General features: G+C 39.0%; 2 protein-coding genes across 8 annotated transcripts in view; both read right to left on the bottom strand.

Moving 5' to 3' along the window:
• Positions 1–1,692, bottom strand: part of ECT2L (epithelial cell transforming 2 like) — a 75,907-nt gene extending 74,215 nt beyond the window's left edge. For 4 of the 6 annotated variants that reach the window (XM_071219621.1, XM_053914126.1, XM_071219619.1 and 1 more), the window contains exon 1: positions 1,560–1,645. Coding sequence is in view for 1 of the 6 variants with exons in the window: in XM_053914132.1 (XP_053770107.1) it covers positions 1,560–1,664 (105 nt within the window). In the remaining 5 variants the exon portion in view is untranslated. Of the gene's footprint in view, positions 1–1,559 lie in introns of all 6 variants that reach the window. The other 2 variants (XM_053914132.1, XM_053914125.1) reach the window with 2 other exon arrangements.
• Positions 1,693–3,610: 1,918 nt separating this feature from the next.
• CCDC28A (coiled-coil domain containing 28A) lies at positions 3,611–15,634 on the bottom strand. 2 transcript variants are annotated; one of them, XM_024551911.3, is made up of 6 exons: positions 15,478–15,634; positions 13,090–13,271; positions 9,910–10,073; positions 9,017–9,171; positions 7,214–7,236; positions 3,611–4,176 (listed from the first exon to the last, which is right to left on the bottom strand). In XM_024551911.3, exons 2-6 carry the CDS (start codon positions 13,245–13,247, stop codon positions 4,122–4,124), a joined length of 555 nt encoding a protein of 184 aa, XP_024407679.1. In that variant the 5' UTR covers positions 13,248–13,271; positions 15,478–15,634; the 3' UTR covers positions 3,611–4,121. The 2 variants fall into 2 exon arrangements, with proteins under 2 accessions (XP_024407679.1, XP_024407677.1); XM_024551909.4 differs by lacking the exon at positions 15,478–15,634 and adding an exon at positions 15,110–15,381.
• Positions 15,635–26,104: the final 10,470 nt, after the last annotated feature.

Below are 26,104 nucleotides of genomic sequence, written 5' to 3'. Positions count from 1 at the left end.
GGGCAAGAATACTGATTGCGAATTGTGTTTAAAATATGGCAGTCTTGGTTATTTTCTAGTACCTTTAGAAATGTGTACCTGGCATTTCTTCCTTGAGAAACTTTTAAATTCTATGCATTGAAAAAATCTATTAGCAAGGCTTCCTCCTAAAGCATGAAGAAGGAATAAACTACTAGGGGTGGAGAAAAAAAAAATTAACCCTTTAAATATGCCTCCCAAGAGGTAATCTGGTTCTAAAGATTGCAGGGGGTTGGGAAGGGGGGGACAGACTAAAAGAAAAATGCATGTGATTAGTGAAAAAAACAGAAATTAAAAACTATTCCAGTAATATAAAACATCCTATTTAGGGCATGTAAAAACATGACTCAATCTGAACACAAACTGATAATTTTTCTTATGTGCACAAATGCAATGAAAGTAATAGCACACTTTGAGGAAATCTGTGTTATTGGAAAGCATAGGAGGTGATAGGAAATGCCATACTTAGCGGAAACTGGACATAATCAAATGCTGAATTTGCTCAGTTTAAAGATATAAAATTAAAGCCATAACAAGAAGCAACTGTACTATTTAAATTCATTCGGGAAACATAACCAGTTTTGTTGCTCTAAAATTTTCAAATGCCTAACTCCTCTTTTCTCTCACTGAAATAATTTTGAGCATGATTTTTGAGGTTCCTGAGGTGCACAAATGTCAAGATGGGCCTGAAAACAATTGCCTAGGTTGTTCCGAACTTTAATAGAGATGATGTCTGGATATTCGGGTCTGATACTTATGGAAAGATTTATGAAGTGCAGCCTAAGTACTTTCTAAAAAGATAAATATTTCTAAGTAGCACAGTTTAATTATTGTCCTGTTCATCAAATCTCAGCATATTAATTCAGAGCTGTACAATTATAACCACAAACTGTATTTGCCGTAGATACTATTTCTCCTTCACTACCCTCCCAGGCAGAGCACTGGCCTCCCCACCCTTGACCTTGGAGAACCTGAGCAGCTTCACAATTTTCTAAAAGACTGAAGTGACCCTGGGGAGAAACAAAAGGATCTCTGCATTGCCTCGGTTCTGAGTTGGGCTTGACCCTTACCTCCTCTGGGGCACTCATTTGGGATAGAGGGTAAGGGACACCCTCCCCTCTCCACTCCCCTCCCTGCGTTTTGGACTCCAGGCTAGGAAAGCGGGTGAGAACTGGCAGATGGAGAGAGTTTGATGGTGTAGGTCACTTTGGAGTCCTATGAAAATCAGTGTTTTCCACAGTGCCCCATAACTTGACTTTTTTTTTGTCCACCCTAAATGCGTGCTCCGGGGGAGGCTGGCGTTTACCCGCCGCAGCCTAACTCAAACCTGTCCCTGATGAGATTGTTTTGTCTCTCCCCAGCGCCATTTCAGTTTTGGATAATTCCGCAGCAGCTCAGGTTGTCCAAGGTCATTGAGACAGTGCCCTGGCTCAGCGCTGCCTAGGGTCATCCCGATGCTGCATGGGGAAACTAAACTAGCCCGGGCACTGTGCCCGTGGTGTTCCAAGCAAAAGATGAGGCCCAGAAGCCAAGAGCTTTACCTCGGGGAGGTGGCCGAGAGACCCGGTGCCCAGCAGCTGCCACCTCTTGGGACCGTGTATCGAAAATGGGAGCGAGACCTCTGTTGTAGCCTGGGGTGAGAGCATGGAGGTGACCCCGCCCTATCTCCACAGCGACCAGAAAACAGGGCCCTGCGCAGTGCCCCTGCTCCTCGGGGAGGGTCCTTGTTTACCTGGGTCAGCCGGTCTGGGCGGGGACCCATGTGACCACCGGGCTCTCCTTGCAGTGAGTGCCCAGAAGCCGCGGTGAGACGCCAGGCTGCCGGACTCCTGGATACCGAAGCCATCATTTGTTTGGTCTCAGAGAAAGCTAGCGATTTTAAGGCCATGGGATGGGAAAGGTGGGGTTTCTTATCTTCAGGAAATCCTCAGAATATTTTATACTTATTGTCAATTTTATAATTATACAAAACCAAAACCCAAAAGCACCCTTCCTAGTTGGTTTCTAATGATTCTGGTAAAAATGTCTTTAAATAGTTATTGTGAAGCCTTTAAGCTTTTTTTCTTCCCCATGTAGATGAATAGTTACCACCATGGACAAATATTCATAGGAAGCAGGTTAGAGAACCATGTGATTGACAGTATGATCTAATTTTCTGTAAATAAACAAGTTTAAGAAGTCTGGAAGTTGGTTTGCTCTGGTAGTATTTTTTAAAACTCACCTGTAATGAAAATTTATCTACAAGGAATATGCAACATATAATACATTTTATTCTAAGCCAGGCACCTACTTTTTTTTTCCTGTTGCCTTCAACATGTTTAAGTTGTGTAAAAGAATACAAATTAGATGTTAAAATTTTGTTACCTGGGACCCACATGAGGTCCCCTGGCACAGAAGACAAATGAATAAACAAGGCCAGCCTGCTGCTCTGTCACTAATCCACAGGAAGCAGCTTCTGCTTTATCTCAGGACCCATCCAAGAAAAACATGTCACAGGGTGGTTGGCTTTTACTCTGTCCCACCCCAGAGTGCCTTCTCCACCCCACCCCCAATCCCATGGTCCCAACCCAACAGAAACCTTCCCAGGTTGTATTTCATGTTCTAGTAACCTCATTTTTTAAAGGGATATTAAAAAGACTGATTAAATTCATCAAAATTCTTTTAACTCTGAATTCCCAAATTTACTAAAACAAAGAGATTTGTTTACTATCATTCAGTGGGTCCCCCACTCTCCCCGCCCCCAAGTCGGTACTTGGAAACAAGCAGGCAGGAGCATGGAGGTCTTTTCTCCCCGGTGAGGGCAATGGAGCATGTGAATTGGTAAACAAAATGTGGTACATCCATACAATGGAATATGATTTGGCTGTGAAAAGAGATGAAGCACTGATACACTCTACGTGAGTGAACTTGGAAAGCATCACACTGAGTAAGAGAAACCAGTCACAAAAGACTGTGGAATATGATTCCAGTTGTAGAAAATGTCCAGAACAGGCAAATCCATAGAGACAGAAAGTAGATTACTGCTTACCAAGTGCAGGGGGATTTGGAAAGGTGGGGAGTGACTGCTAATGGGATTCTTTTGGGGACGATGAATTAGATTATGGTGGTAGCTGCACGACTCTCTGAATATACTAAAAACCACTGAATTACACACTTGAAAATGGTCAGTTCTACAGTATATGGGTATTTCAATCAAGCTATTTGAAAAGGGTGAGAAAGCTAACGTCTGTTGGACATGACTGGTGTTGACTATTGTGTTAGGCATCTCGGTACACACTTCTGTGCTTCCCCATAACAGTCACCAGGAGTTGGTTATTAACCTCTTTTTCTACATAAAAACAAAAATTAAACCCAGGTAAACTGGGTAAACGTGCATGGACACAAAGCTAAGGAGCAGAGTGTGGTTCAGACCGGGTCTGATGTTAAAGCCCAAGCTCTCTTCATCACACCCACAGTTAAGTGCGCACAAGGCGCAGCGTTTGCAGAAAAGCCACAGAACTTCAAGTGTCGTGAGCACAGTTCACTGCTGAGAATTGAACTCGTATTCCCAGACTGAAGGCTACGGGTTTCTTCAAAGCAAACAGTAGAGACAAATGTAAAACAATCACTTTATTAAAAATAGCAAATTTCACAACTACTCATTTAACATTTTGTTATCACTGGCCACTGGAACACACACCAGCGTGCGTACTGATTGTCTGCTGTAAACTGAAGCTGGGCCGCCACAAACACCTGCGCATCATCAACTTAGGATCAACAGTGGAGTAAGTTTGGTGAGCTCCAGGGAAAATGCTTCAGCCCAATGGACGACATTTAGCACAACACATTTCAAGTATAACCCCAAAAGGCAACAATAGTAAGCGTAGCAGCACAATCTCTGCATCATGGTTCCTGATTAAGCCTTCGGCAAGGCCAAGGCCCCCAGGCAGGGTGAATCACAGCGAGTCAAATTCACTAAAAGCGGTATGTGAAAACAATCATTGCACTTGCACTGGAATTACTTTAATTCCTTATTGTGGAGGATGATTCTGCTACTGGATTCAGCTGGAAAAGTAAAGAATGATGCTTTTCTTCAAACCACAAGAAAGCAACTGCATTTCATTTTAGCTGGTCGAAGTATTTGGAATATCTTGTGCATCTGCCAAGTGGAGTTTTTGTCTGAATTCATCAGTTAAGAAGATTTTCATTCTATAATAAGTACATCTTTTAAACTTCTGGACATTACACTCCGGGGATAAGAGATCAAGGCATTTTATATATATATATATATAATATATATATATTTAAAGGGAAAGTACCTATGTCACTACTGAGAAACTTAGTAGTGGTAAGATAATTTTTAAATGTAGTGAGGTAATTATAACCATGACAATGATTTGAAGACTTTCAGAAAAAAATCACTGGCTCAAGACTATGTTCTTTTAATGCAGTTAGAATGATTTTCATGGTAAGGAGCTGATTAGAAGCAAATACAAAAAATTGCTGTATTAAAAAATTCATTTGAGAAGACAATACCACTTTATCATCCTTGAGAAAACAATCTTTGTAAAAGTCAAAAATAAACTCTCCAGAGCTCTAAAACCTCTCCTAGGATGCTGTTATTTAATTGGAAACAGGTGGAATTCCTGCACATCTTAGTCCCTTCTCATCATCACTGCCCTTTCGTTTTCCCTTCTCATCTACATGATCCACCTGCTACCTATTTCTCAAGACCCAGTTCAAAGGATCATATGGACACACGGGGAACTAAATGAGAGCAATATTGGTAGCGAGAGGTTGCAACATGTATACACATGAGCCACGCCATCAAAGACATTCTTGCCCAGTTGTAAGGCTGAGAATAGGTATATTTAACACCTATAAATGAATAGAATAAAAAACAGATAATGCAAAAAAAGCAGAATGCTAGTCTGAGGTACTAACAAAATGCTTTATAGAATTGGTCAGCTTCCGTGTTATTTGATGGGGAGAAGGGAGAGGCCAGAGTAACTCCAGGCAGGAAGTACAACCTGAACAAAAGCACGGTAAACATGAACATGATGTACTCTTGGGCATCAGAGAACCAACTTGGTGGGAATAAAAAATAAAATAGGATGCACAGGTGGTGATCAAATTAGCGAGAGCCTTTAGAAAGTCTGGCATGGTGAGGAAAAAAACTTGGTAAGGAATAGGAATGGCAAGATGAAAGTGGTGTTTTAAGACGGACAATTTAGTGGCGACATCTAACGTCTCCAGCAGCACTGTCCAACAGAAATATAATGCACAGCACAGGTATAATTTTAAAAATATATTTTATTTACACTAATGTATCAAAAATTATCATTTCAACATGTCATTATAAAGATACTGAGGTACTTGTCTTTTCTTCATACTAAATCTTTGAAATCAGGGGTGCATTTTACAATGCAGAGTAGCCACATGGCATGTGCTCAGTGGCTAGCTACACGGCTAGTGGCTGCCACGTTGGACGGTGCAGCTCTAGGGTCGGAAAAGATATTTGAAAGGTTATGGGATCAGGTGAGGAGGGTAGAGGATTAAAGAAGAATAAAAGACAGAACTAATGATACCTGGCAACTAATTGTAGTTACAAGGTGGCATATAATTTCATGTCCACGTCCAGGATCAATGGCAAAAAGTGCCATTATTGATTAGCAATACCTGGTATAGTCATAGAGAGATTTTAAAATGATCTTGGTGATTGAAATAACTGAGGTACTGATGACAGAGATGGAATTAGGAGGGGGAAGCATGAGTACGGAGAGAACATTTATTACCGATGAGGAAACTAGGGTGGCCAGACTTTGCTCAAGGCTGTAGAGCTGCTCACCAAGATTTAAGCCAAGCAATCCAAAGCACATGCTCTCACGTTCTACCACGCTGCCCTGTGTATCTGGGGGGTGAAACAAGGAAAGTGGTGAGACAAGTGAGTCTGAGTGTTTAACAAAAAACTCAGGTTAGAGGACAGGAAATACTTAGGTGTCAAAAGCCTAGAAAGAATATAAACCTTGGAACAAATATAAAGAACAAAGAACTAGGAACTACTTCTAAGAAGAGCCCCCTAATTAATTCATATCTTACCCCTGTATTTAAGTCTTTCTTAAATCATGTTGACAATGATACTTTACCCACAGTTTAACATCTCCCCACAGTTTATGTGGCTTCTCAAAACTTTCTGTAAAACGGGGAGGATAACACCACCTACTTCAAAGAGTAGGCCCAAATAAGATAATGTGTGTTAAATCCTTCATATTATACTTGGCAAATTGTAAGTATTCAATAAAGATCAGCTATTAATCATTAGTACTGGATTTGAATATACCTCCCTACTTCTTCATTGTTGTTGCTGTACAATTCAGCAATTAATAGCACTGTTATAGTAATAGTAGTAATTTACACATATATGTAAATATATTTACATTATATATACATAATGTGGTTTGGAAAATTTCACACACACATCGCTATGTGTGGCAATCAACGCATATCACGGAGGACAGTGAGATATTGAGCAGTTTTCCCAAGGTTACGTTCCCAAAATGTGGAACCAAATCTCAAAAATTAAATCTCTTGACTCTGCAGCATTCTTTCTAGTATCTCATTATTTGGTTCAAAGGGGCTGTCTTTCCTCTCAAGTGAAATTATTTCATAGGTAGGATCATTTCTTATTGTTCTATATGCCTATCACTATGTTAAAAAAAATACACTTTGAAAAGTTCCTAAAATAATTGCTCTAAATTGAAATGCCCAAACCTGAATATTTTACATGTACCTTGGCTAGTCTGATAATACACTTTGTATACTTAATTATGAAAACATCATTTCACAAGCTATGTAAATATTCCCTGGGTGTCTAATTTTCAATCTGATGCATTTAAATATTCTACATAATAATATTAAATTAAACATAGTATATCTGGATATCCAACTGCCATTGAGTCTCAGAATCTAAGATTCAAAATAACTTATATGACGACTAGGCTAATCCTCAAGTCTCTTAATTAAAAAAATTTTTATAAAGCAAAGCACAACAAACCAGAAGGAAACAAAACAACTAGAAAACTCCATCTGGAAACTAAAGGGGAAGAGAGATAGCCCTAGTAAATAATAGCAGGTGTCTCTGTCCACTATATCTAAAAGTCACATCTTTCCAAAACACGACTTAGACTTTTCATTGTTGTTATTTGGCAAAGGATACATGGAAGAATTCAGTTCTTCTAACTGTAACATAAAGAAACACATTTAATTTTAATTTTATCAGATAAATATAGTAAATATTATAACTACATTTTTAAATAAATTATTTTTCATGTAAGCTTTCTTTAAATGGAAAAGCAAAATATGAAAGAAAAAACTATTGAAAACTTCACTTATGCAAAGGAATTATAAAGTAGCTTCAGCTTTTATTAAACAAGAATATACGAAGAGAATTAAACCAGATTATAAAAACTGGGGTTTCATAAGTATACTTAAAACCAGGAATAATTATAATCATCTCTAATAATAGTTTTTAAAAGATAAATATTGCCATTGTAATGATCAAAATCTTTAAAACCTTTAAGGATTACAAAAATATTTTACGTGACATTCACTTTTCAGTATGAGGTAGAATTAATTCACTCCTAGAGGGAAAAATCTGAGTTGCAGAAATGTTACATTGCTCCAAGTTACAAAGCAGACCCTGGACTGAACAAAAGCGCTCTGGTTTCAAATTCAGTGTATTTCCAGCACACTGCAGTTGCTCTCCTAAATGTATTACAAATTAAGCTTGTATTTGTTAGGAGGAACTGGGAAAAGGAAACAGCTGCAACACTGGACACAGTAGACTTAAAATAAAAAGTATGGGCTTGAAATTTTTAAGTATTGGCATGTAACTTCCCTCACACTTACTTATTCAAAAGATACAGAAAAGCAATAGAATGTCATTGGTGACCACGGAAACTATTCTGAAACTAAAGTACATTGAATTCAATTTTTATTAATTTTTGTTCCAAAAAATATTCAGAGGCAAATTTAACATTTCCTGTATGAGAAGTGATATGAGTTGATAAGTACTAAGGTGGTATTATGGGCTGAACTGTGTCCTTTCAAAATTCATGTCTGAGTTCTATCCCCTAGCAGCTTAGAATGTGAGGGCATTTGGAGACAGAGTCTTTAAAGAGGTAATTAAGTTACAATGAGGTAGTTAGGATGGGCCCTAACCCAGCATGACAAGGAGAGAGGCCTCAGAGGACACAACCCTAACCTCCAGCTTTGAGTCTCAGAACTGTGAGAAGATCAATTTCTCTTATTTAACTGCCCAGTCTACAGAGCGTCGTTATGGCAACTCTAGCAAGCTAGTACACATGGAAATGTAGTAAATTACCGTAAATAACAAATGTGATTCTGTATTTAAAAACAAGTACCACCCTTGCAGACAACTGTAATTGAACAACTGTAATTGAATAAAATAATTAAAAAGAAAAAGTAACACCCTGAGTAAATAATGCAATATGTATTAATCATGTCAGGATTTTTTAACATACAATTTTCTATATCTTAAGTTCTTATCATATATGTATAGAAGCTAATTATTTCGCTTTAAGATTTGCCAGCATTCTCAGAAAATGTATGTATAATTTCTTTGGACTATAATTTCTCTAAAAAAAGAATACAGAACAACATGATGAGACTTGAAAACATTACAATAAGTGAAAGAATCCTAACGAAAAGCCACATGTTGTATGATGCCACTTATATGAAATGTCCAGAATAGGCGAATTCATAGAGACAGAAGGGAGAATAGTGGTTGCCAGGGGTGAGGAGTGGGGAGAACTGAGAGGTACAGGATTTCTTTTTGGAGTGATGACCACGTTCTGAAATTAGACAGTGGTGATATCTGCACAACTGTGAATATACTAAAAAGCACTGAACTGTATACTTTAAAATAGTTATAACAGTAAATTTTATGTCAATAAAAATATTTACTAAGAAAAGAATGAAGAACAAGAACTACACTTACATCAGACAGAAGCCTGTCCAGATTGGAGTCGCTAGCTGTTTTCCTCTTGTCCTCAGGAAGTTCCTCTAACTCCCCATACAGCTCCAAATTCAAGCGAGCTAATTTCTCCTGCATTCCCCGAACATGTTCCATCTGTTCAATGGAACATTCGTTTCCTGGGGGAACATTCCAGAACATTAATAAAGATTAAGACAGTTCTAACTATCCGCCTAGAGGAAATGCTTTTAAACTCTACAGTGCTGCAAGAGAAATTATCTTCTTTTATAAATTAGTTTGTTAATGATTGCGTATTTTCTAAACATAATAAATCAAATTTCTGACCAGGAAAACAATAACAATCTAAGAAATGACCACGGGCACTAAACAAATCATATATGAAAGACTTTCAATAAATATTCTTTAGGGAAAGAAGGTATCTTTTTTCTGTAGTAATATATATAGAAGCAGTAGCATCATCTAATCATCTCCAATTTGACAACTGTCATTTGAATCAAGTGATCCAATACTTTGTAATAATCTCAATAAAATTAAGAGTCATTAAAGACTTCACAAATCCTTTCCCAACCAATTACATATTCCTTCTTTAAGAAATATATATGAAAAAAAAGAAAAAGAAAAAAAGAAATATATATGAAAATATTCATACTAAATGAATATTTCATGAAGCATGTAAATGTTATGAAGCATGAGAAACACAATGTAGTATTTTCAATTGTATACTCAGTAGTACAACTGAATTGACAAATGAAATCTAAGATGACTGCATTTTCTGCCTCTGGACTTTTTTAACAAAAGAAAATGACACTTTTAAAAGGAGTAGCAAAATACATGCAGAAAGCAGGATGTAAACATCTCCAAAGGAAAAATGGCGTACACAAACATCTATTGCTTACCGAATGCTTGAAGTTTTCCAGAGTGGAAGTCATTCAAGAGACTGAGAAGCCCCTTCTCCATCTCCTGCACGTCTGAGACATCGGTGAGAAAGGAGTGCTGAATCGGAGTCGACTGCGCACCTTTTCCTTCTCCGCCCTGAGGTTTCGTCTTCTCTTTCATCACTCTGCAAATAAGATGCAGTTTAAAAATCAATTGCATTTAACTGCCTTTAAAAAGAGATGATTATGTTCAGACTGTTCTAGGTTAAGCAAAATTTGTGAATTAAATGGAATTTCCCTTAAAAACAAGAAATCGGAACAAATTCAATATTAAATAAAACCAGTAGTTGAACCCAGAAACCAAAAGAACAGGTTGTGAAAATCTCAAAGAAATGTATAAAACATAACTACTTAAGGTATATAAAAAGTTTGATTAATTTATTTATACAATATGCCAATTCTTTGGACAACAAAAAACTAAAAAGAGAATTAGTACTTTTACTATCCTGTTTCATATTTTATTTCTCAGTACATATACCTTTCCCTTCTAAACTACACCCTATTTGTTTAATGAACAATCGGTCATTCATCAGGCGGTGTGGAGCCCCAACTCTGTAGTTGTCACCGTGCCCAGTACTGGGTATACAGCGAGGCACATGACATCAGTCATGGAAGAGCACCCAGTCTGAGGAGAAAGAAAGACACATCAATTCCGAATTACCATGCGATGGAGTGCTAAAAACCTGTTACTAACCTTGACTCCTCCACCTTCCTATGGCCCCCACATGCAGTCATGAAGTCTAGTCAATAGTAACCACAGAAATAGCTCTAATCTTTGTAGTTGTCTCTTCTCCACTGCCACCACCCTATCTCTGGACCGAACTACTCCAACACCTCCCTAGCTGGTCTTCCTCTCTCTGTGTGTTGTTTCTGATCCCCCTGCCTCCCCACAGAGCAGCCAAGTCAACTTTTCAAGAAGTAAAATCAGAGCATATAATTTACTTAATTCAAACCCTTCAGTACCTTTGCACTGCCTGCTGCATAAAATATCCTTCAGAAACCCCATCCTCTCTTGTCCACCTATCCTCTAGACTTTCTGAATCTCTGCCTCCTAGAATTCCACTCTCTTACCCATCTTCATGCTAATCCTCTGCCTACATTAGTGTCCTTCTCCTTACGGCCATCTTTGTCAGGCTACCTCCCACACATCCTGCAAGTGTCAGGCTGAATGCTACTCCCTCCGAAGGCCTTTGCAGAACCCCTAGACTAGATTAGTTCTTACTACACATATCTACTACAGTATATGTCAGGCTCTCAACACTTGAGTGATGTGGGAACAGAGAAAGAGCAGGTCACTCAACCCGGGGGTAGCCACAGAAAACTTCCTAAAGGTGGTATGTGAGTGAAGCCTTAAAGAAAAAGTAGTTCGCCAGGCAAAAATGGAAGAAGGGGTTGAATATTATCTGTATAACTCCAACATGTACTACAGATCCCGAAATATATTCAGTACTCAATTAACTTTCCTGTAATGTTGCATGATGACATCTTTTCTGTGAGTGCACTCACCACAAGAAAGATAAGATAAACAGGCTGTATGGTGGGTGTGGGGAAGGGCGCAGCAAGAAAGAAACTAATACCCTTAACAAGAAATCAAGTTAGAACATATAGGCCGTAGACAGTAGGTCAGCAACAGCTCTTCACAAAGCAAGATCTGCATCTTATATTCATGTTAGGCATACATATCATTATTTAGTACCTTGCCACTCAAAATGCCGTCTAAGACCTATAGCATCCACGTCACCTGAGAGCTAATTAGAAATGCTTATCTGAAGCCCTATCCCAGACTAACTGATTTGGAATCTGCATTTTACAAAGATCCTGGAGAGATCCGTATTCCCATTAAAGTCTGAGATAAACCACTATAGAATATAAGGTTTTAGCACATACCTTTTCTTTTATACCAGAAGTTTTATCCAAAAAGAAAATAAAAACCTGTTTATTCTATTTCAGTGTTTTTGATCATGTCACACTGTCTCATTTTATATTAAAGTAATTCAACAACAAAAGAAAGCCATTATAATCGTTCCAGACGCAGAGCCCCGCTGTAAGTACTGCCTGACACATTAGGATTATTAATATAGCTCCCCTCCTTCTAGAGGAGGGTAGGAAAAAAGGAGTACGAGGTAGAAAATGGCAATGAGGTATATGTAAACTGCTATAAAAATTTAGTAAAAGGAGTAATTACCTGTAAAATCTATTCTTGGCTTTCTTTTTCCTCCAACCATAACCATATTCAAATTTGACCCTAAATTAAACTCAGCCAGAATGAAAACTCCTTTCCAATATAACTCATTAAAAGGAAACCTCACAACTCTTGTTTATCATTTAATCCTTACGGGAATGTTCCTTTCCAGTGTCTCTGACTATGTCCCTTTTGTTACTTCTGAGGGTGAGGCCATCATCAAGGCAAGAATCTCGTCTTTTCCTTTGTAGAAACCCAGTGGCTAGAGCTACAAGCATTCCTTCCTTAACTGACTCTCCACGAAGAACTTGCAATTGGAAGTAAGTTAATTTAATTGTAAATAGGAAAAGAATTAAGATTATGAAATGCTTTTTCTCTGAAAAAATGTTATCTTGCTTTCCAAATGTTTAATACTATAAAATAACCACCCATATGCAACAGTAGTGTATATCACATTTAAACTTGTCATTCCTGTTTCCTTTAGAGTTTGAAGACACATGATGTTCACCAAATATTAATGATTATTTCTAGATGATGAAATTTTAGTGTTTTAAATTTCTGCTCTGAATTCTTCCATTTGAATTTTTAAAATAGACATTTCTACAAAAGCAATGAAACCACACTTTAAAAAATATATAAATTACCAAAGCACGAAAACTCATCTTAGTTAAACAAAAATTATATACACCCATCTTTATCCCACTGTGGCTAGCTCATCAACTTTGTGTACAAGTTTTCTTGCTCTGTTTATTTTAATATGGGACAAAGTAAGGACCTTTAAACCATTCATTTTGCACTAATCTCTATACATACACTTTAAGCTTTCTAAATTTTTTTTCTAAATCACATATGTGTCTGAACTGTTTTAAAATCAAGAGAAAAAAATGTTATCAGAATCACAGGATTGAGTATTTACTTTAATAGCATTTTGCTGTGATACTACGAAAGAAAAAACTTACCTTTTTAACTTTGGTCGCTGCGAAGTTGACTGTGATGCAGGATTTGAAAACCCTGTGCTTTTACTAACTGGAATGGCATTTTTTTTGGCATTAACAACCTGAGTAGAATGGGCACTAAAAGACTTAGGACTCCTCCTCTTCACTTTCCGCTCCTCCATTATTTCAAGCCAGCTTCTTAAGACCTAAAGAAAAACAGCAAAATTATACATGTATGCTATAACACTCCAAAATGAAAAAGGCTCAAATACCCAATTCAAAGGATGAAAGAAAATCAAGAATTTCAGAGGTTGTTAGAGTAAGAATAAGGACGCCTTAAATTGAATCTACCTTACTTGTACACAGAAGCCTTAAAACAAATTGTTTATCAAACAAATTTTTTTTCACCATGTTCTGTATTCACTCATCCCACAAATATTAACTCTCATCCAGTTGCCCAGCACTATTCTGGGCATTAGGTAGAAGGTACTGAGCAAGACAAAGTCACTGCCTTCAAAAATCCTACATTATTGAAGGTTTTGAATACATAAAAAATAAGCAAAACAGCCTTGACAGGTGATGTTCCCAGCCTGTCAAGCTTCAGGTGGCCTATAGATCTCCCTTCTAAAATAAATTCTTAGAAGAACCAACTAGATTCAAATAGATGTATAATTGGCAGGGATATCTGCATTTGAACTAGTGACTAGAACCCTTATTTCAACTACCAAGCAGAAACTCGCTGTCTGTCTAGGGATAATACTTATTATAGTTCCTTAAACAAGTGAAGTTATGTAAAATTAAACTTATTCTGTAAGTACTTTTGTATAAAGATTGTATTTATTTATTTTTAGAGAGAGGGGAAGAGAGGAAGAGAAGTTGATGTATGAGAGAAACATGAATCGGCTGCCTCTCACACGCACCCCAACTGGGGACCAGGCCGCAACCCAGGCCTGTGCCCTGACCGGGAACCCAACTGGTGATCTGCTTTGTGGGACAATGCCCAACCCACTGAGCCACGTCAGCCAGGGCCTGGAACTACCTATGTCCATGGAAACATGGGACTTTATTATGTATGTTTAGTTTTGCTAATACCAAAAAGGTTACACTATGGCCCTGGCTGGTGTGGCCCAGTGGACTGAGCGCCTGCCTACAAACCAGTGTCAAGGGTTGATTCCCAGTCAGGGCACAGGCCTGGGTTGTGGGCCAGGTCCCCAGTAGGTGGCGCATGAGAGGCAACCACACATTGATGTTTCTCTCCCTCCCTTACTCCCTCCATTCCCTGCTCTCTAAAAATAAATAAAATCTTTTTTAAAAAAAGGTACACTATGAAGTTACAGCAGACCCTTCCATAGAGAGTATGTGTAAGACCTGTTTATCTAATACTTTCCCCTTACTTTATGTATTAACCAGCTTTATTTTCCTAAGTCATCCACATCCTCCTACATTTCCTTTTTATGTATGCATAATATTAAATTCTTAACTTACTGTTTCCTGTATCATAAGATGAGAAGTTTCCCGTATATGGCTATTTACCTCAGCAGATTGTGAAGTGCCTTAGGCGCATTAAGGCCTTTTTTGTATGTTGAGTTGCATTTAATCATGCTATGACTGTTCAAAAAGATTCAAATCCACTGATGTCCCTCCTAAATTAATTAACTGGAATGAAAACAGATGTTTTGCCAATGCCTGGAATTTTTATAAACCACTGAGCTCAATGGGCTCAGGCTGACTAAACGGTCGTAACTGGAGCTACGACACCTCCAAAGACAGGTTTTCAAGGAAAGGCTCTAACGCCCAGTACCTGACCCCAGATACTAAGTGAAAATCCCCTGACATCTTGGCTAACAATTTTCCCTTTAAAGAAGCACTTTTAGTAACAGATATTTGGAGGTTGTTTCAGCATGCAACACAAACGATACAGAACTTCAGAAAAACAGCCAAAGTTCTCCAAAGAGGCAAGGCTCTGTATGAAATGATGATACAATATAAACACGCTGGCCTCTGAACGTAATGCTAACACGCAAAAAAGCAAAAAGAAACTTACGAAGTAAAGCAATGCAAATAAACCAATAGCGGTCTAAACGAAGATGTTCTAAGAGGCTGGAAACGTATCCGTTTTGGGACGGTGACATCTCGGACACAAGAACACTGAAATCCCTCTTGTACACCAAGCAGCAAAGAACCAGTTCGAAAAGGCCTTCTGAGCGGCTCGCAGTTTACTCAGATTGATTCTGAGAGCCAGGAGCCCACAACCTCCACGCAGGACCACGAGGAGTCCCTCTGGACTTCACCTCATTGTGCTTCTCCAATCGGCTGACCCTTTACCGCCCAGATTCCGACACTGGCCAGAGCGGGTGGTGGGAGGGGCCTAAAGGGGGCCATGACAGGGCTGCCTCAGCTTACACTTCCTACCTGAGGAAGGAGGGAATCGGGTGCTGTCCTCCACCTACACAGACCCCGGATCGTCCGAAGCCACCGCCGCAGCTGCAGCCGCCGAAGCTACTGCTGCAGCTGGAGCCAGGGTCACATCCCGGACCCGTCTCCTGCACTGCGCCCTATGTTGACGGAAGTGACGTAAGGAGGTGGAGTCTCTTTCCCCTAGGCGGGAGCCCCTCCTCTTCCTGCCGCGGGTCCTGCGCGGGTCTCCGCCCTTGACACCTCAGTGCTTCACCTGGCCTACCTTCAGCCGTACCTTCGGAGGGCTTGGAAAACAGGATCCATAGCTGGGTTTTCATTTTGGGTTCTGTGGCCCAAAAGCAGGGAAGGATAAAAGATGGCGGTGGAGGCAGTAATGAGAAACATAGTATCCTTTTCGGAAGCTGCCCCGCCCCCTCGGTTGGTGTCCACTTTTATGCACTACAATTCCCAGCGTGCTATTCGAGCCAGCCCGGAGGCGGAACCGGAGTGTCGCCCTAGCAACCATTCCTGGATTGTTTCCGTCACATCTCGGGGAGTTGTCAAGGTAAACCAACTTGGACTTGGACTGCAGCGTGAAAAACCGTGCCACTGAGCCTATTTAGAACCTAAATGCGATCCTATTACTACCATTGTTATAGCGATTCTGTTCAGGCACTAGACATGATTTCTCTAAATTTCACTACAATTTTGTGAGGTAGGTGTTTTAGGTGAGGTAGGTAACGGGGGTGTTATCCTCTTTTTAGAAAAGAATGTTAACACTCGCTGATAAATCCACGTCTCTGTTGCCAAGACAGTTCTTCCAGTACACATCCTGCCTCTGAAGAAAGAATTGAGGATTGAGAGAGATGGAATTTTCCTAAATGTGGGGAGACATCATTTTCATTCCCAAGTTTGCATAGCCTTCCCATGTGGGATTGGGAGTGAGGAGGGAGGTTTTAGGTTCACAGACGTTTCTATTGAAGAGAGTAAGGAGAGAAGCACAGACCTTCTCGCATTTGCTAGTGAGGAAACGGGAAACCGAATCTAGAGATTATATCAATATCAGGGAGGCAAAACAAAGACGGACTCAATTGCCCATATTTTAAAATTATGAAATGTCTTAAAAAGAAAAAAAACAGTAAACATTCATGTACCCACTCGCCAGAATGAATGGATGTTACGTTTTGCTCTTTTATATTTTTAAATGAAATAAATGGGACATTACAGATAAAGTGGTAGCCACCTATCTCCCTTCTGAGAGTCAACCACGATCTTAAATTTGATCTGTGTTTTGGAGATCTATGCACATTGGTACATGTGGCTAGCCTCCATTTGTTTTAACTATATGGTATTCTATTAAGTTAATTTGCCACAACTTGTTTGAGAATTCCCATAATGATGGATAGTTAGGTTATTTACCGTTTTCACCATTACAATCTTCCCAGTATCCTCTCTCAAAACTAATCTTGTCTCTTAACTAATCTCTGAATTGTCTTACCTCTATGAGCAGCGTTTGCAAGCTGGTGGTTTACATGCTGTTGTAATTATTGCACATTGGTTGCTAACAGTTAAAATTGGAGGAATAAAAAATGGATGTCATTCCAATAATAATGGGAAGCTCTGACCACACTGGATTTGTACTGGGGCCCGGCAAGAACAGTTCACGCTGAAGAGCGGCTGCCTCCTTTAGATCAGTTCAGGTGATCTCTAGTTTTTCTCGAAGTCCCTCTGCCTGTAGTACCCAAATGCGTGAGCCCAGTGGTATTTGAATTTGCAACCTCCAATATAATGTAGGGCACAAGAAGGTAACCTTCAAAATGTACATATGTCAGATGTTCAGAGTTCTGTATTGAGTTCCTGTTTTGGACAGACATTCTCATAGGAGGTCAGAGGGCATCCATGAACAAGAAGGGTGAGAACCCCATAGTTAGAGATCTTATATCCTTGATAAAGGACATGAACAATAAATTAGTATAGAACACTTTCATGTAGTGATAAAAGCTAACTTCAATAACTAATTAAGGTCCTAAGAAGTTGTTGTAAGGGATGGGATACTGGAGAGGCAGTCAGGGAAGGCCTTCCTGAAAAGGCAACTTTGGGGGTTGAGATATGAACGAAAGACAGACAGACAGGAGCCGTCCATGTAATGATCTGGGGGAAGAGCATTCATGGGCAAAACACGTGGCTACACCATTGGTCGTTAGGCACAAATGAGCTTGGCACGTTTGAGGAAGCAAGGGGTTAGTGTGGCTGGATTGTACTGACATAGGGACGGAGTGACATGAGATAAGAGTCACGAAGGCACAATTTTGAGTGTGGTTTCTTAACTTGAAATCTAGAGTCCTTGCTGAAAGAAATTTTGTTCTTTAAAATTTATTAGATTTTCCTTAACTGCAAAATCCCTCCTTTGGATTGACTGTTAAATGCACAGCTTATGTAAATTAATCAGCTACTTTCTTCCTAAGGATATTTAGATGGTATGAGGTTTGATCACCAACACCCCACCCCCAACACTAATATACTGAATAGCATAGATGGGCAAGGAGGAGGAATGGTGTGAATCTCCTGGTGATGATGCTGGTACAAACCTACAGGTTCACAGGCTTTCAACCTGCTAAGGCAGGATCTTATGGGGACCCAGGAATCTCTATTTTTTTAAACATATTCTTATGGGTAATTTTAAACATATACCAAAGAAGACTGAATAGTATATTGAACCCCCATGTACCCATCATCCATCTGTTGAATAATGATCAGTCTTGTTTCACTTAAACCCCTCCCCCAACACTCCCCCCTCTCCAGTAGTATTTTTGAGGCAAATCCCAAACATCATTTAATCTATAATATATTGCACTATAGAGGTTTGAGAGATAAAAAATTTAACCACAATATCACTGTTATTTCTAAAACAGTTATAATAGCTTAGTTCAGAATGGGGCAAAGTAACTTTACAGTTTACCCAAAGCACAGAATTCATTCTTGTATTATTTATTAATTATTATATTATTTCCCATATGAAAAACGTAAACCTGCTTTTACCCCACCCTGTATTATAAAATACCCAGTCATTGTTCAAATTTCCAATAGTATCGTAAGTGTCATAATATTTTTTCAAACTTCATTTGAATCAGGAATGGTTTTCTGTAAGGTCCTCAGGTGATGAGTAGGTTTGGCAGCCACTGTTGTACATCCTCATTTGTTGAGCTACAAACACGCATTGTTCTTCCCCTTGCAAAGTGGACACACGAAAGGAGAAGGCAAGTATCTCAACCCAAAGCAAATACCTACTCTACCTCAGTGTTTGGAAAACAGCCATCCCCTAATTGTCCTTTGTGGTTCTAATAGGGAAGAGGTTTTTAGTTTTTGTTTCTTTAACTTGGAAGTCTATACCTCATTTGTTAAGTGTTCCTTCACCTCAATTTCCTCCCATACCAGAATGCCTCGTCCAAGATAGGTCAGGCTCAATGCTGCGTTGGATGTCTAGCTCAAGAAGGAAATATCTAGTAAAAAATCCCTAGAGTATAAATGAGCTTGGCATATTCATGGAACTGACAGAATGCCAGTGTACTGGTCTAGATTTCTTTTCTACTCTAAGATGTACATCTTAAGGATTAGTGAAGGCCCCCAAAATAAATGTAGAGACCATTATAATTATATTTTACTGCTAATTGCTTTGGAGAAACAAAGGGTAAACAACAGATCTGAAAATTTACAAACGTTTAGACAGTTACAAAATTCTTACATATATGGCCTTTGATAAATTTGTCTTCTTCATTGAGCTCTGAATTCCTTGAGAGCAGATTTTATGTTTTATTTTATTTTTATATTAGAAGCACATTGCATAGAGCAAGACTCAAGGCACATGCTCAACAACTGTATGTGTATATGTGAAAGCATGGAGTTCTCTGATTTTATTTTTGAAAGTGAAGTGATTCGCACAATCCCTCGTTAAACCCCAAAGTCCAAAGATACAGCCAAGTCACAGTGCCAGTCAGATGGTGTCACTAAAGCCCAGGCAAGAGCTCTTTTATGTTTTGGTGGTACACCAGCTTTCATACCAATGGGATCTGGTGAAGGAATTAATGCTAAGGTTAGGGAAATTGTTAACTGAGTGATCCTTTAAAAAAATTATTAGAAACAGCCTCTTAGATCCAGAGAACACACTGATGGTTGACAGGGGAGGGGGTTGGGGGGCTGGGTGACAAAGGTGAAGGGGGTAAGAAGTACAAATTGGTACTTTCAAAACAGTCACAGGGATGCAAACTACAGCACAGAGAACATAGTCAGTAATACTGTAAAAACTATGTTTGGTGCCAGGTGGGTACTTGACATATTGGGGGAGCCATTTTGTAAAGTTTATGATTGTCTAACTATTATGCTGTACACCTGAAATTAAAACAAAATAATATTGAATGTAAACCCTAATTGGATGATTCTTTTTAAACTTAGCATTTGGGATAGTTTCCATTTGTGATTCTATAAAATTAATGTTTTAATCCAATTTCACATGCACACTTCCTTTTTAAGGCCAATGGATAGTTAACAGGATTTGGGAATGATTATCAGGAAGATATGATGACGATTCATCTTACCAAAATTCTTTCTCCAAGCTCTTGTCATTGGAATACTCTAGCTTTTGCAGAAGGCTTGTGTTGTAAGTTTAACCAGAAAACAATGTACACCATGGACCAGCAAATTAGCTGTACTGCATTACAATGCTTCTTCTATCAGTTCTCCCTCCTTTTCCTGAAATTTAGCAGTATTACCTGGACTATTACAAAACTGTTCAGAAATACCTGTAGGGATAGCTTATAGCATAGCAGAGAAAGTAGAGGAGAGGGAGGGCGGGGGGAGTAGAAAGGGCTCCCATGGTACTTTGTTTATATCTTTGTCTAAGGAGGACATTTAAAAATGTTATTAAAAGCTTAAACTGTTACCACTCTGTCTTTTAAGGGGTTGCCGTAACTCCTTGTCAATGGAGAAATAAATCTTTATACACGGGAAAGAAAAGGGATGAAACTTGGCCCTAGGTAGATGGGCCATTGTGTGTCATAATTAAACAATGTGAGTTGCATGTGCACCTACAGGCAGGGAGCTGGGTTTGGGGACATGAGGTTGAGAAAGTTGAATTGTGTTATATAATAAAGTGGGGAGACTTGTTTAATGGTAGAGGGTGGGGGAAAAGAGCTAAAAAGGAAGCAGAGGGAGAAAGGAGAGTCAAAATGGTGGGAAGGACTTTGAAAAAAGCAATGAAGTCTATTATTTAATTTGTAATTGTTAGTGTTGCTCTAAACTGTTTACACACATGCACACACACACATCCCTCCATGCTTCCGAACATCGGGATAATTCCCTGCAAGCTCGACGTTTTGTGGGAACTCATCATGGCAGTCAAGAAAGTACCGTCGTGTCCTACGTGCGTGGGAGGTTTGGCGGCCAACGAGGGCAGTATGTGCGCAACGATAAAGTAGTCCATAAAAGGCACTGCGTTGGATGAAGCAGGAGCTTGAGTCCAAGGTAAATGGGAAAATTACAAACCGCAGTCTAGCCTACAATCTTAAAAAGAGGGAGACACATGTTTTCTAGCATATGGATATTGGCGTTATTTTTATTTTCACTTTACTCTTAAAGCTCTAGGGTACCTCGGATGACATCTGATAATCTGCTGGTATCTCCCACTAGTTTGTTAGCTAATTGAAGGAACTAGGTTCTGTGTATCTTTAACTTCCCAAAACCTAGCATAGTGTCTGGCATGTAGTAGAAAATGTCCATTAAATAAATGAATAAATGAGGAAAAATTAGACTCATGCGATGGCAAGTGGCAGAATGGCATTATTAATTAGATCAAATGTCACCATAACCCAGCTGTTTTTATTCAGGAATTAAAAATTAGGTTCTTAGTCATACCTGCCTCTGATCTTTAGGTGGCAGTATTATCTCATGTTAAATTGTTTTGAGACTAGATTCCATTTAACTTTTGAGAACAGGTATGAATTAAAATAAAAAAGCCCTCAGTTCTGTAGCTTATTTCTGTAATTGTACAGAACCAACTAAGAAATAAAATATAATTAATGCTATTATGAATTCCTTTCCCAATTTAAACACAAGTGAGAACTACTGGTATTTCTTATTCAAGCAGTTTCCAACCCTTGAAGGTAATACAAATTGGTGTGCAGATTGGTGTACTTTGTTGACAAAATACATGTATTTCTTCAGTGTATGAAAACCTGCCTGAGAGAGAGAGAGAGAAAGGGAGAGAGCAGTAATATGTCTAAAAATAAATCATCTTCCAACAAATAGGGTGACTAGATTAAATACAAGATGGCCGGTTAAATTAGAGTTTCAGACACGCAAAGAATACTTTATTTATATAAGTCTCATACTATTTGGCACATAATTGTAGTAAAAAACATTTCTTGTGTATCTGAAAATCTAACTGATATCCTGATATGTTGCTTTTTTTTTCTTGTTTTTACCTAAATCTGCCATTCTTACTAACAAATGTGGTGGTGTTAATTCGAAAATAAACAGAACTTTGCCAGGTCTGCAGAGCACAGGGTGGTTTTTTTTATTTGGAGAGAGATAAAGGAAGTAGCTGGTAGGTTTGGCTTCTTCCTCCTGAGTTGAACCTTAATACTCCTGGTACTCTTCCCCTGCGGATCGGATCGGAGTTCCTTGGCCAAGTAATTTATCCTCAGGAAATTGACCACTCCAGCAAGTGCTGATGGCACAGACTAAAGTAGTTATTTTATTCAAACATGGGGTTTTAGAGCACTTGTGAATCTGACTGCGAAGGCCCAGCTCCGTGAAAAAGTGAGGAGACCCTGGACCCCTTCCCCTCTGACTTACACTTTTCAGAGGTACCTGATCCACACCAGCTATGTCAACAAAAATAGGTGAATTGCTTATAATATGCCTTATTTCAAAAAGAGTAAAGAATTTTCTGGTACATCACATGTCACAATGTTACATATATTTGCATTTTAATATAAGCCTTCCCTATCTTCTAAATAAAATGCACTTCAAAATTTAATTTGTAAATATTCCAAATTCAAAGTAAGCTTTTCATAGAAACAATATTATGAGTGATAGTCATATCTTCAGGTTACCTAATGAGAGTGTATTTACTTGATTATATGACTGAACCACTGTATTTGTAGTTTAAAAAAATGCTTTTTTTAAAGCATACTGTAGTAATGGTATTTTAAAGAGTAAAAAATAGAAAATTTTTTGAATATTGAATATTCAGGTTTGAGGAAATATCAATAACCAGTGTTAATTTTACTCTTGCTCTGTGCCAGAAGCCATTCTTTTTTTTTAAAGATTTTATTTATTTTTTTTAGAGAGAGAGGAAGGGAAGGAGAAGGAGAGGAAGAGAAACATCAGCATACAAGAGAAACATCCATCTGCTGCCTCTGACATGCCCCCACCTGGGGACGTGGCCTACAACCTTGGCATGGGCCCTGAGTGGGGATTGAACTGGTGAGCTTTTGGTTCACAGGCCAGCACTCAACCCACTGAGCCACAGCAGCCAGGGCCAGAAGCCATTCTAAGTGCTTTAAATAAATTAACCCATTTAATTATCGTGATAACCCTAGGAGGTGGATTCCATATGATCCCACTTCACAGATGAGAAAACTGGGGCAAAAGTTAAATAGCTACCCATAGCCATACAGCATCTGAGTTGTAGAACTGGGAGTGGAGCCAGCCCCAGCTGCATTACCCACTGCACACCACAGTGGGCCTAATTTAGAATGAAGAGGGAAGTGAACAGTCTGAGAACATTCTGGAGGGACATCTGCTCACTGTCTCGGGTAATACACTGTATTGTTCAGTGACCCTAGAATAGTTCAAAGTGAGTGGTTGGTCTTTTCCTTATTTAGCTATATTTTGAGTACTACTTTTGAGCTTCCTGACCAGAACGGAACTATTTTGGAATTTATAAATGGAAAAAGGATGTCAGAAAGAGAAAGATTTATCTGATATAACTGGATAAGACTTAATGAAAGATGGCAGTGAATTAAAAAGTACATGTATGTGGGCTATGAGACATTTTAGGGGTGGAAATAACTGAGCTGATTCCTGAAAAGAAAAAATCAAAGAGGACAATTTGACTTTTATAATTATAATAATGTATAGGAAAGGAGAAGAGGCCGGGGCGGGGGGAGGATATTATTAATTCTATTTAACTTGCTCAGATTTGTGATAACCCAAGGTTTTTCATGTATCACCCAGTGGTGGCAATAGTGGACTTCCCAAAGCCCCCTGCATACTAAAGGAAGAGTCAACTTCCAATCTGCATTTATTTGTCTTTAGACACTCCGTCCACCCTTTATCTTCACCCCAACAGATAAGAGGTAGTGAGGGTGGAGGGGAAAGAATCCTGGACTTACTGTTTAGGGATCAGAGTTCTGACCCTGCTTCCTAATTAGTTGTCTAACCTTTGGCCCCTGTTTCCTAAGCTGTGAAAACAGAGATATTACCCACTTTGTGATGTAAGCACCTTGCAAATATTAGCTCTGACTCCGTTTAATATTCGCACCTCTATGAGATATCATTCCCGTTTTACAGATGTGGAAAAGGAGGCTGAGGGAGCCGAAGGGACTTGTTTGAAAGCGCATAAGGGCTAATATAGTGGTGGAGATAGGCACCTGATCACTTGGACCTCATGCTGTTGATCCTTCCTCTGCAATGCTCCCTACAGGAGAAAATGCAATCGCTGGAATAAGATGGTGCACATTTTTTCTCCAGAATGAAAATTTTAAAAAGACTTGCTTCTCCAGTCCTGATAAATGGGAGGGGTGGAGAACTAAGTAAAATCCAGAAGTATTTTTTCCTAAGAAAACACAAACAGAAAGTTTTTTAAATTTCAAAAAAGCCTTCAAATTATGAAAAAGTAGATACTTGTAGCACTCACTCATATCGTGACTTTTATTTAAAAATTATTCTTTATTTCATGATAATATAAGCTTGTTCATTCAACATGTATTTATTGAGCATCTACTATATGCCATGTATTTTCTAGCTCTGAACAGTGTAGACAAAAATCCTGTTCTCATGGAGCTTGTGTTCAAAGGTGAGCATGGCAAATTATAAAAAATAACTGCAATAACCAAATCATTTCTACAGGATAGAAAAGGATAAGTATTACGGGAAAATAAAGTAGTGCTGGGAAAGAGGAGTGGGGTTCCGGGTGGACAGTTGCAATTTTAGATAGGACGGTAGGAGAAGGCCTAACTGAGCAGGTGAGTTTTACACAAAGGGTTCAAGGAAGGGAGCAGATGAGTTGTGAAAATATCTGGGGTGGGAGCAGAGGAAGGACTGGCACAATGGCATAAGGTGGCAGCGTGTACGGAGTGCAAAGACCAAAGGAGGCCAGGCTGGCTTGGGAGGGTTGGGGTTAGTGTGGGGTGTTATGTTTGTCCAGTTGGTTGAGCGAACAGTTGTGTATTCAAGCCTGGAGCTCAGCTCTAGCCTGGAGATACACATTCGTTCAGCATACAGTTGATATTCAAAGTGAAGAGACATGATGAGGTCATCAAGAGAATGCAGAGCAAGAAAACTATTAAAGACCAAGCCCTGGGAAAGGAGGAGGAACCAGCGAAATTAGGAAATTGAGACAGAAGAAACTAGAAAAGGATAAAATAAAAAATACCCACAAACAATGGCTATACCATTCATGTTTTGGTATACATCATTCCAGATCTTTTTTCCGTGTGTGTGTGTGTGTGTATGTGTGTGGTTTTCTTTCTTAGAGTTAGCTTTGGAAATGTAATCTAAAATTTTACTTTATAGATCTTCTTTAAAATAAATTTTGAGTACATTAATACATATATGTGTTATTAAAGTAAAAGGAACTAAAAGTTTTACACTGAAAAGGAACACACTCTTCCAGAGACAACCTGTATGACTAGTTTCATCTCATGCATGTACAATATATGAAGCTATGTCTGTGCCCAGGTATACACACATGTATTCCCCCACATACAGCATATGCACCTTGTTCTGCAACATTTTTACACTTAACAACATATCTTAGGTTTTATTCCGCAATGTCATAGACGGAGCTGCCACTCACTGCATATAATAGTGTGTTAAGAGTTGGTTCATCTGCCCAGATTACTCTACTGACAACTGTCACGTGAGCTTGCCCTCAGGGACTTCTACCACCCTAAAGCCTCTGTCTCACCTTTCATGCTGCTTCCCCTTTTGGTCTGTTCTTGGTTTCTTTTCTCTCCTTATTGAAACCTGTCTACCATGGATTGTGCCCTCTCACACTTTTTTTGTCCTGCGAAAATGTAACTGTTCATTCACTAAGTATTTATAAAGGATTTCTTTTTTTTTGCCTGTTTGGAATATAGTGTGAGAATATTTAGCCCTGGCAGGTATGGCTCAGTGGATCGAGCACTGGCCTGTGAACTGGCCTGTGAACTGAAAGGTCACCAGTTCCATTCCCAGTCAGGGCACATGCCTGGGTTGCAGGCCAGGTCCCCAGCTGGGGACATGCAAGATGCAGCCAATGGATGTATCTTTCGCACATCCTTTTGTACATCAAATGTTTCTCTCCCTCTCTTTCTCCCTTCCTTCCCCTCTCTCTAAAAATAAATAAATACAAATCCGTAAAAAACATGAAAAAATAAGA

Source organism: Desmodus rotundus, chromosome 11, assembly GCF_022682495.2.
Source record: "Desmodus rotundus isolate HL8 chromosome 11, HLdesRot8A.1, whole genome shotgun sequence".
In the NCBI taxonomy this organism is placed as follows: domain Eukaryota; kingdom Metazoa; phylum Chordata; class Mammalia; order Chiroptera; family Phyllostomidae; genus Desmodus; species Desmodus rotundus.
The sequence above is the reverse complement of the archived record's forward strand: the minus strand, read 5'-3'. Positions and strand labels throughout refer to the sequence as shown.

What these genes read in the sequence shown, in the direction of transcription:
- CCDC28A (XM_024551911.3), bottom strand. Translation starts at nt 13,247, where the DNA reads ATGGAGGAGCGGAAAGTGAAGAGGAGGAGTCCTAAGTCTTTTAGTGCC. An exon ending in TGGAAAACTTCAAGCATTCG is followed by an intron (nt 9,172 to 9,909) that starts GTAAGCAATAGA and finishes ATGTTCCCCCAG; the next exon opens with GAAACGAATGTTCCATTGAA. An exon ending in TGGACAGGCTTCTGTCTGAT is followed by an intron (nt 7,237 to 9,016) that starts GTAAGTGTAGTT and finishes TTTATGTTACAG; the next exon opens with TTAGAAGAACTGAATTCTTC.